General features: G+C 41.3%; 1 protein-coding gene across 1 annotated transcript in view; it reads left to right on the top strand.

Moving 5' to 3' along the window:
- Window positions 1-10474, top strand: part of dnah9 (dynein, axonemal, heavy chain 9) — a 428033-nt gene that overhangs the window by 39980 nt on the left and 377579 nt on the right. The window contains exons 8-13 of the mRNA XM_037691599.1: window positions 250-366; window positions 456-606; window positions 2684-2798; window positions 2911-2979; window positions 6076-6202; window positions 8115-8261. Of these exons, the coding sequence (XP_037547527.1) occupies window positions 250-366; window positions 456-606; window positions 2684-2798; window positions 2911-2979; window positions 6076-6202; window positions 8115-8261 (726 nt within the window). The remainder of the gene's footprint in view (window positions 1-249; window positions 367-455; window positions 607-2683; window positions 2799-2910; window positions 2980-6075; window positions 6203-8114; window positions 8262-10474) is intronic.

The following is a 10474-nucleotide window of genomic DNA, read 5'->3' as shown; positions in this document are numbered from 1 at the left end:
TATATATATATATATATATATATATATATATATATATATATATATATGTGTGTGTGTGTATTTGATTACTGTGTTGCAGTTTGTCTGGATAAGTAATTTATCTTTCTTGTAAGAAACAGTCTGAGTTCTCAGCTGAAACACTTTGAATCAGTGAGATGTGAAGATCAACTTGGCGTGCAGGCTGTGGGTTAGTTCTCCCTGCCGTGTGGCATCTTCTCTGTCGGTTCTGATGAGCTGTTTGCCCGGCAGGAGTTTGAAAAAGATGTGAGGGAGTTTAAGCTGAAGGTGGAAGATGCAGAGTGGCGACTGGGATCTGTCTTCTGTCAGGCTTTTGATGACGCCTCCGGAATGGAGCACACCTTCAAGGTCTGGGAACTCTTTCCTTTTTACATCAAAGAATAATTAAAGACGCTCACAGAGACAGGTACATGAGCGTCTTTTTGACTTGTTTGCAGGTTGTAGAGATGTTTGGCAGCCTGCTGGAGCGTCCACAGGTCGCCTCAGATGCTCAGAGCAGATTCATTTTGCTTTGGTCCATCTTTGACCAAGAACTGGACCACTGTAAAGTCCTCTTCAACAAACATATGGAAGCTGTAGATGAGCTGGGTAAGATTTCCCTTTTTTGTTTTTAATTTATTTGAAATTGTTTGAGAAAACACAGCTCCTCTGCATTTGGTGAACTATCACTTTACATCTGAATGTGAACGGGGTCTTCTTTCCTGTCATAAAAAAGGCTGAGGAGGAAGGAAATATGTTTAGGCTCAGTGAACAGTGAGATTTAATACAAAGCCTTAAGGATGTTATAAAAAAGTGGTGAAGGATTTGAACTTTGAGCGTTTTTAATTTTAAAACTTAATTAAAAAACTAGATCTTTGGGTTTTTGCTGACGTTAAATATCTTCTGTCTAATCAAAAGTGCATTTTCATCCTAAACTTTGGGATGTTTGTGTAACCAGAGAGAAACAACATTCAGTTAAAGCATTCCTATAGGCCCGTTAGTTTAAATAGGACTACTCGATTTTATGCCGCACCTTGAGGACAAGGTGACCAGACCCTGGAACAAAGAGTACTGTAATGTCCAGACTATAAGCCGCTACTTTTTTCACAAGTTTTGAACACCATGGCTTTATACAATGCTGTGTGTAGCAGCCCCCCAAGTCTTTAACAAGATTCAGCGCAGTCTCAACGGGTGTTTTCTAGGTTCTTTATTTTTTCTTCCGTCAGGATCACCATGATCACCGTGAAAACTAAAATATACAAACCTTTGAATCCTGCTGACAGTTGTTTTTCATCCATTAATTAGTGCACTGATTGCTGTCAGCTTTTATAAGGCTGACCCTTATTAGATATGGCATCCCGTGAGGTGAAAAAAAAAAAAAAACCTTATTGAAAACTTCAAATACAATGAAATTCAAACAATATTTACAACCAACACAGTCAAACAGGCAAACATATATAAACAATCTACACAGTTTGTGTAGATTGTTCCCTGGTAGGCTATTGTATATTTAAAAAAATATATACCATGTTAAAGGTACTATTCAGACAAAAACATCACTGTGCATCTATGTGTATTTTACTGGTATGTATTTAACTAAAGTAAAAAAAAAACTTTCTGCGCAAATATCTCATGCTACAATGTGGACACCTGTGGCTTATACACAAGTGTGGCCTATATATGTAAAAAATAAATAAATAAATTAGTGGGCACAGCTTATATTCAGGTGCGCTCAATAGTCCAGAAATTACAGTAGTTTTTCTAGGACAATGTAGATAGAGCATGTTAAATGCTAAAATATCATACAAAAGCATGCAAGTCCTCCAACAACAGAGAGAAAACAGCTTAAATGCAATGACTTTTTTTCCTAACAGACATTAAAGGCAGCAAGAATGGTGATTATTTGCACTTTACATCATTTGTTCTCAGTTTGATTGACAGGAAACTCAGCCCCCTTCACTTTTATTCTCTCATCACTGACATGATTTCAAGCCAAAATTTAAGTATACATGTTGTCATCAAGGGCAGCACGGTGGCGCAACTGGTAGAGCTGCTGCCTCTCAGCGAGCAGGTCCTTGGTTCAAACCCCGGTCCAGGGGCCTTCTGGGTGGAGTTTGCATGTTCTCTCCGTGCATGCGTGGGTTTTCTCCGGGTACTCCGGTTTCCTCCCACAGACCAAAAACATGCATGTTAGGCTGATTGGTAACTCTAAATTGTCCCTAGGTGTGAGTGAGAGAGTGAATGTTTGTTTGTCTCGTTTGTCTCTATGTGGCCCTGTGATGGACTTGCGACCCGTCCAGGGTGTACCCCGCCCCTCGCACAGTGATTGCTGGACATGGGCACCAGCGACCCCCGTGACCCAAAATGGAATAAACGGGTAAAGATAATGGATGGATGGATGGATGTTGTCATCAAGAAGCTCCTGTCCTGTCAGACAGAGTTCCCTTTTTAATACTAAAATGTGGGATATTGTAAGTGATGATTGTATTCTCAAGTTAGAACATATCAAAAAGGAATGAAACATTTTATAGTTAAAACAAGAAATTATGAACTTAAAGATGCATGTCAAAGTTTTCAGAGCTGTGAAAATAGTGGGAAGACCAAACTTACGGTACAAGAAATAAAACAAGTGTTTAGTTAAATTAATTTGTCAGACTTCTGTGACTCTCTGCTGTGACCTGCTCAGACTCAGCACCGGTCAATAAGAACATGCCTGTTGTAGCTGGGGGACTGAAATGGGCTCGTGAGCTGCAGCAGCGCATCGAGACCCCCTTCTCCAAACTCAGACACCTCTCCTACCCGTGAGTCTCCCCCTCTCAGTTTCAGAAAGAGATTAGATGTTTTTGTAATTTTCCTGTGTGAAAAGTGTTAAAAACTTTGGGCTGGTTGTAACTTTTCGTCTTCTTCCTGCAGCTGTCTGGAGTCTGCAGGCAGAATCGGGGTCATCCAGAAGTATGAGGAGATGATGCAACTGTTGGACATGTGAGTGTAGATACGATCTCACCTCTGCTGTTACACCGTGTGTCATCAGATCTGTGGTAGTGAATAAAAGAACAGGAAGGTGGTGAAAGAACAGGGATGGAAGAAGACTTCCCCATAGTAGACTGCAAAAAATTATATATAAAACATTTTTAAATAAATATTATCTGACATTTATTATTTATTGTTATGAAAGAAAAAATATATTTTAGTTAAAGGGTTGTTAAAAAAACTTGATTTATTAAAAATGATCCAGTCTCTGTCAGACTAAAATTATTCAAATCTGACCTTAATTCTTCTCAATAACTGTTAGAGTAGGAGGCTGCAGTCCAGGCCCGGAGTGGCTAATCGGGAGGACCGAGACATTTCACGGTGGACCAGTCTGATGCGGGGCCACAGGGCCGGCGCTCCCTAGGTATTTTTTAGGACTTTTTATTAACATAAAAACACAAAACACCACTACCGCTGGACCAGGGCTGCCCTGCCTCCACCCAGGGCTGCCCCGCCCACACCCAGGGCTGCCCCGCCTCCATCCAGGGCTGCCCCGCCTCCAACCCAGGGCCTCCACTGGCAGCTCTCGTTTTTTTTTTTTTTTTTTCACAAGTCAGATCCTCTACACCACCTGTCAATCAATCCAGCAGGCATGTCAGCAACTGACCAATCGGCGACCTCAGTTTGTCCCGAAGGTAAACGCCCCTTACCTGCAGGTACTGCAACCCGGTTTCCCTCCAACAACATGCTAGAATTCTAGAAATTCATTCAAGCTTTATTTATCCAGGTTAGTCTCATTGAGTCACGAGGACTCATTTACAAGAGAGACCTGTTTTAGAAAAACAACACATACAGTACAGACAATACAATTCAACAAAAAGGAATTAAAATCAAATAGAATAAGTTATATAAAAAAGTCAAATCAAGACAAGCTAAAACACTAAAAACAAGAATATATTTGCTTTGATATTTTCTTGTTTTTAATATTTTACGTTTTATATTTTCAGGGTTTTGCTTGACGGATGCTATGCAATCAGAGGGATTTTGTGAACGGGGAAAAAATGATTAAATGTTTTCAGTAGGGAACATGTAATTCAAATACTTTACACTGAGTGTTTAGAGGATAGAATACAGCAAAGTTAAGTCAGGTTACATGGACGGTTTCTTTTTTGTTGAAACGTTTTGTCCATCATCCAAAGGATTTCATCAGTCTGAGGAGCCACAACAACTCAGTCCCACATGCAGCACACTCACATACTGGACCAACCAGTTTGCTGGTGATAAGATGGTTTCTGGAGTCCACCCTCTCCCCCATCAACTGCTCTGATGCAGCCATGGCCAAAGAGATTCAAAACCTCAAAGTTCATGCTCAATAATCCAGTTTGTTGTAAACATCTTTCCCAGTATTTCAGAAGGAGCTCATGATTTACAGTCAAAACCTTCAATGAAATCGATAAAGTCAATGTGTAACTTTAGTTGCTGCTTCCTGCTCATCTTCATAATTTGATGCAAAGTGAAGTTGCTATCAGTGGTGCTTCTGTTTCTTCAGTATCCTGACTGGAATATGGGATATACAGTATGTATCATGTATATATATTGGAATGCATGGTGCCCTTGTCCAGCAGTCACTATGGTCCATGACCGAAAAGGAAGAAGTGGGTAAAAAGAATGGATAGAAAACTAGAAATCATAGTTTCCTGAAATGATTGGGGTGACCGGTTTACATATTTATGTGGTGATGGCCATTTTGGATTTTGACGTGGCAACCTAATTTTTGATAAAGGACCTTTTTGTATACCTAGATGTAACTACACACCAAATAGAAGTTGGTATCTCACAATGACGGACAGATGGAGGGTATTTCCAGTTTCCCCTCTTTCCTTTACAACGGGGACAAATGAAACTCGTGTTTTCTAGGTGGTGGTGGGGGGGGGGGGGGGTTTAATTCCTTCAAAGAATATTTTTTTGTGTGCTTTCATGTTTTCATTTGTCTTAAATCTAAATATGATTTTGTATTTAAGACTTGGAGCTGCAAACCACAATTAACTAATCACTTTATTTGTCCAAGAAAAACGTAATTTTTTCAACAAAGATGGATGAAATTTTGGCATATTTTTTCTTCAGCCCACAGGTTGTATCTTTTACGCAAAGTAAAAATGACCGTTTGATCTGCAAAGCAAGAGAGCAATAAAACAAATAAATGGAGTGAATTTAAATAATTTGTCTATAGTTTATGATAAATAAAACCAAACTCTTTGATACTATTCATATTAATATATGCCTACTCTCATTTCATCCCAGACAGGCACCTATATTTTAAAGCTTCCCAGTCCTAGTATACTGCTTCACTTTGTGTCCCCTAACCACAGTAATGGGATGATGAACAACTCTATACTCAATTTACTCCCATCAGAAATCAGAGCTTTTCTTACTCAGTAATAATCGTCTCACTTGCCTCCAATGAATGTCACACCTATTATACATATTCTATTTAGGAGCAGGGCGCGCGTCCTCACTTATTACCCCCACAGACAAAATGCAGCATGATTTATGGCCGTGACCGAGGCGTTTGATTGCCTCTGCGTCTGCGGTGCCACCATCAGGAAATGAAGCTCACAGTAGAAATCCAATAAGGAGCACACAGAGTTCTAATCATAAATGTTGCTATTTACAGATTGATATAGCTGTACAGAACCCTGACATCTTGTCTGTTTGCCGCATCCTGTAGATGAATCAGCATTTATCCTCGTATTACCCCCCCACGCCTCCGTCGAACACTCCTTCACCCTGCTCCCTCTGCCCTTATTGTTCGTTAGACAGGGACAAGCAAATCACGCCTCTCATTCTGTTTGCGCTCTCAGAGGACTGGGAAAATGGCTCAATCATACGCCTTTAAGCAGCTTGTTTTCTTGCTTATGTTAATTTCCACAGTGTGAGCAGTTTTTGTGCCTGTGGCCCTGTGAAATAAAACTTTGAGCCTTTTTAATGAGAATATAAAACTATGTTGATAGTGCAAATTGTTTGTGTGTGTGTGTGTGTGTGTGTGTATGAGAATAACTTTAGTTGGACTGTGATTTGAGATTTTCTGCCTTGTGTTTGGTATTCCAGATACTCTGAAAGCTTGTTTAAGACATGGACAGAGACAGTGGACGAAAGTTTACAGCACAACCTCAGTTTGCCGTTAATCAACAGAGAATTGGACTCTCATCTGATGTCAGTCAACTTCAGCCCACAGGTTGTACCTTAATCTGAAGGATGTTCTATTTGTTTCAATGATCTGTCTGTCTATCTATGTATATATTCATTTAGAGAAGGGACGGGAAGCCTAAGATTGTCATCATTCTATGTTCCCATTCAATGTCAAAGTTAGTTCTTTGCATTTAACCCATTGCACCTGGGATGCACCCAGGTGGAGCAGTGAGCAGCTATGTAGATGTCCGGGGAACAATTAGAGATTGGGTGTCTAGCTCAGTGACACCACAACATGTGGGAATGGCTGGGGATCGAAGCTGGGACTTCCCGGTCTCAGGTCTGCTGTCCTACCTCTACCCCATCTCGGCCCCGAGATGTATGAGATGGTATCTATCTATTCATCTATCAACTCGTCCATTTGTCTGTCTGTTCATCCATCCGTCAATCTATCCATCTATCAATCTGTCTGTGTGTGTGTTTATGTCTTTACTGTATATATATATATATATATATATATATATATATATATACATACTGAACACTGAACAGCAGCACGAACATAAGTCTGTGTGAGCAGATGAGTACGAATGAACAAAGCAGCATGAAACAAATAAGCAGCATGATGTGATTTTTTTTCACAGTGATTATCCTGGTTAGTCTACTTTGTAACAGCTTCAGGGTAGAGTTGCACTCGGGTCCAAATAATTCGAACCAACCCGGCCCCAGCTCATAGCCATCATCTCCAAACTCCACCCAATCTGACGAATTAACAGTAATTACAGGTCCGATCCCGGAAAAAAAAACAGGCATTTTTAATTAAACTTTGATTGCTTATACCACCGACAATTTTTAATGGTTGGCAGATGTGCGTGGCTGAGGGGGCAGAAAATCAGAGCTGAAGAACTGTCAAAGTGCACTAAATGCTTACTCTGCGTCTGCCTGCATCCTGCTCTCACATGTCTGATATTTTGTTATCTCACCTGTTTGGGTCTCGGCTGCATGCGTCCACTGAGTGCAGTGGCTGAATGAACGTCCATTTGGGCTGATGGATCGCTGGCGGAGGAGTGGGGCAAAAAGTGTGTGTGCTGGGTGAGTGGGGTCCTTCATGATGCAAGTGGCCCTCTTCCTGCATCTGGAGATGTAGATGTCTGTGATGGCGGGGAGACTGACTCCAACAGTCTTCTGTGCAGCCTTCACCACTCTCTGTAGAGCTTTTCTTTCTGCAGCTGTGCAGCCTCCATGCCACACATTGATGCTGGCGCACAGGATGCTCTGCACTGCACACATGTAGAAGGAGGTGAGGACTGAGCTTTCCAGACCAGCTCGTCTCAGCCACCTGAGGAAGTAGAGTCTCTGATTAGCTTTCTTGATCAGGCTGGTGGTGTGGTTGCTCCAGCTGAGGTTGTCAATCAGGTGCACACCCAAGTACTTGTAGCTGGAGACCACTTCCACTGCAGATCTTCCTATGTTCATGGGTGGGGGCTGGGGGAGTCTTTGTTCCATCTGAAGTCTACGACCATCCCCTTATTCTTCTTCACATTGGTGTGAAGGTTGTTCTTCCTGCACCAGCTCTCCAGGTGTTCCCCCTCCTGCCTGTAGCTGGACTCATCGTTGTTCGTGATGCATCCCACCACCGCTGTATCATTTGCAAACTTTGCAATATGACAGCCTAGATGGGTAGGTGCACATTCATACGTGAGCAGAGTGAACAGGAGGGGGCTCAGCACACAGCCCTGAGGGGAGCCTGTGCTGAGGGTTATGGTGGAGGAAGAGAAGTTGTGGATCCTCACAGACTTCGGTGAACTTTTCTTTTTTTTTCAAATAGGCTTGAATGTTATATATATTTTTTATTTTATTATATTTGAAATGATCAAACCCATTGCTTATTTTCCAGAAGATTGGTTTTGTTTTTCTTGTTGTTGTATTTAACACGTGTCTTATGAACATTCTCTCAGCTGGCATCTGTGCTCAGGGAGGTGAAGTATCTCGAGGGAGTATACTCTGAGGCCATCCCAGAGACTGCTCTGAAGATCTACACCATCAGAGATCAGCTGCAGCAGTATGTGGCCAACCTGGATCTCACTGCGGTCCAATACAACAAGGTTGGTTCAGATCAGGACCTGTGGTGACATCTGTATACCAGGTTAAAATAAGACTGCTGTTTTACAACACTGCCATTAGCGCTTTATTGACTCCAGGTCTTTTTGTACCTGTACCAAATTACACATTTGCAGTTTAAGTTAATTTGTTCCTATATTTTTGGCTACAAACAGCCATTTGTCATCGGTTATTCAACTCGGCCCATTTTGTATCCACTTTGGCCTATCAGCTTCAGACAGTCTAACTCAAGATGGCTGCCACAATAATTCACCTTAGCCTTCACAATACTTGGCTCTGTTATGTTCAGCCACATATCTTCTTCTATCAGCTTTTCCCTCTTCATGGGATCACCACAGCAAGTCCTCCTTCTCCATCTCCTCTGTCTTTTTCATGGCAGCTGCATTTCTAACATCCTTCTACCAATATACCCACTGTACCTCCTCTGGACATGACCAAACCACTGTCCCTCTTCCTGACATGTCCAAACCATCTCAGTGTGTCCTCTCTAACTTTATCTCCCAGTTGTTCAACCTGTGCTGTACCTAAGATGATCTTATTCCTAATCTTATTCATCCTTGACACTCCTAAGGAGAACCTCAACATCTTCATTTATACTGCTTCCATTTCATTCTCCTGTCTTTTTGTCCATGTCTCTGTCTCCAGTCCATGCAATGAACTGTAGTTGCTCTCACAATTTTCTTGTAAACTTTTCCTTTGACCTTTACTGACACCCTTTTGTTGCAAATCACTTTTGAAATGTTTCTCCATTTGCTCCATCCTGCGTGGACTCTCGTTTCCACCTTGTTACCACACTCCCCATTTGCCTGTTCAGTGGACTCCAAGTACTTAAAGTCCAGCACCTTTGTGACTTCTGCTCCTTGTAGCCAAGTGCATACCTCCACCTCTCCAAGTTCTCTTGTACCTGTTCCCCGTTTTCACCACAGATCACAATGTCGTCTGCAAAAATCATAGTCCACAGGGATTCAGGCCTGACCACATCTGTTAGTCGGTCCATCACCAGAGCAAACAAGAAGGGGCTCAGAGCTGATTCTTGATGCATTCCCACTTCTACCTTGTTTTTCAGTTCAGTTCAATTCAGTTTATTTACATGGTGCCAAGTCACAAAATAAATCATCTCAGGGTACTGCACAGAAACATTCATGTACTTTATATTAAAAGTAAGTTAACGTTTATCTGAGGAACAGACTGCTTTGAGTTTAACTTCATCGTATACTCTCATCTTGAGCAAGCATGAAGGCAATAGTGGAAAAGAAAATAATCCGTCATGAGGGAGTGTTCATCTACAGGAGAAACCTCTTGTCCTGTTGAGCTCTCTGAATTGTCAAAATAATAGCTTCATCCAAACCATCCACGTCTGCTAGATCCCATCCCAACAAGATTATTTAAAGAGGTATTTCCCTCAATTAATAGCCACATTTTGGATCTGTTTAATTTATCTCTAATAAATGGTTACATACCACAATTAAAAATCTTCCTTCTAAACTACAAAGCTCTCAACAGCATAGCTCCATCTTGGATTAGAGTTCTTATTGTTCCATAATTTCCTAACATAGTAATTTGCTTTCAGACAGCAGGCTTATTTGTGGTTCCTAGAGTTTCCAAAAGCAGAATGGGAGGAAGATCTTTAAGTTATCAGGTCCTCTCTTGTGGAACCAACTTCCAGTTTCTGTCCGTGAGGCTGACACATTATCCAGTTTTAAGCCTTGGCTTAAAACTTTCCTTTTGGATAAATCCTATAATGGAGTTGGCTTGTTATGCTGCCATAGACTTAAACTACTGGAAGACAAACTGTCCACATTTCCTAAAAACAATTTAAAAAATTGAATAGTTTTCATTTGATATTATTTCTATTTTAACGTGTGATTCTCGACCTGCCATTGTATATCTGTTCCTTTTTCATGTTCCTCTCAGACCCAGCTGGTTGAAGCAGATGGCTGCTTATCTGTCACTCCTACAGCACATCTCACCATTATCCTGCTGTCCTCCTACATGTCCTGTCTAACATACTTCTCTGCCACTCCAGATTTCCTCAATACCATTAATACCGCAATACCACACCTCATCCCTCGGCACACTGTCCTATGCTTTTTCTAAATCCACAAAGACACAATGGAGTTCTTTATGACCCTCTCTATACATCTCCATCAGCATCCTCAAAACAAAGTTGGCATCTGTTGTGCTCTTTCTAGGCATG

This window comes from Nematolebias whitei, chromosome 17 (genome assembly GCF_014905685.2).
Source record: "Nematolebias whitei isolate Nwh7 chromosome 17, NemWhi1, whole genome shotgun sequence".
NCBI classification, from domain to species: Eukaryota; Metazoa; Chordata; class Actinopteri; order Cyprinodontiformes; family Rivulidae; genus Nematolebias; species Nematolebias whitei.
This window is presented reverse-complemented; position numbering and strand designations above follow the sequence as displayed.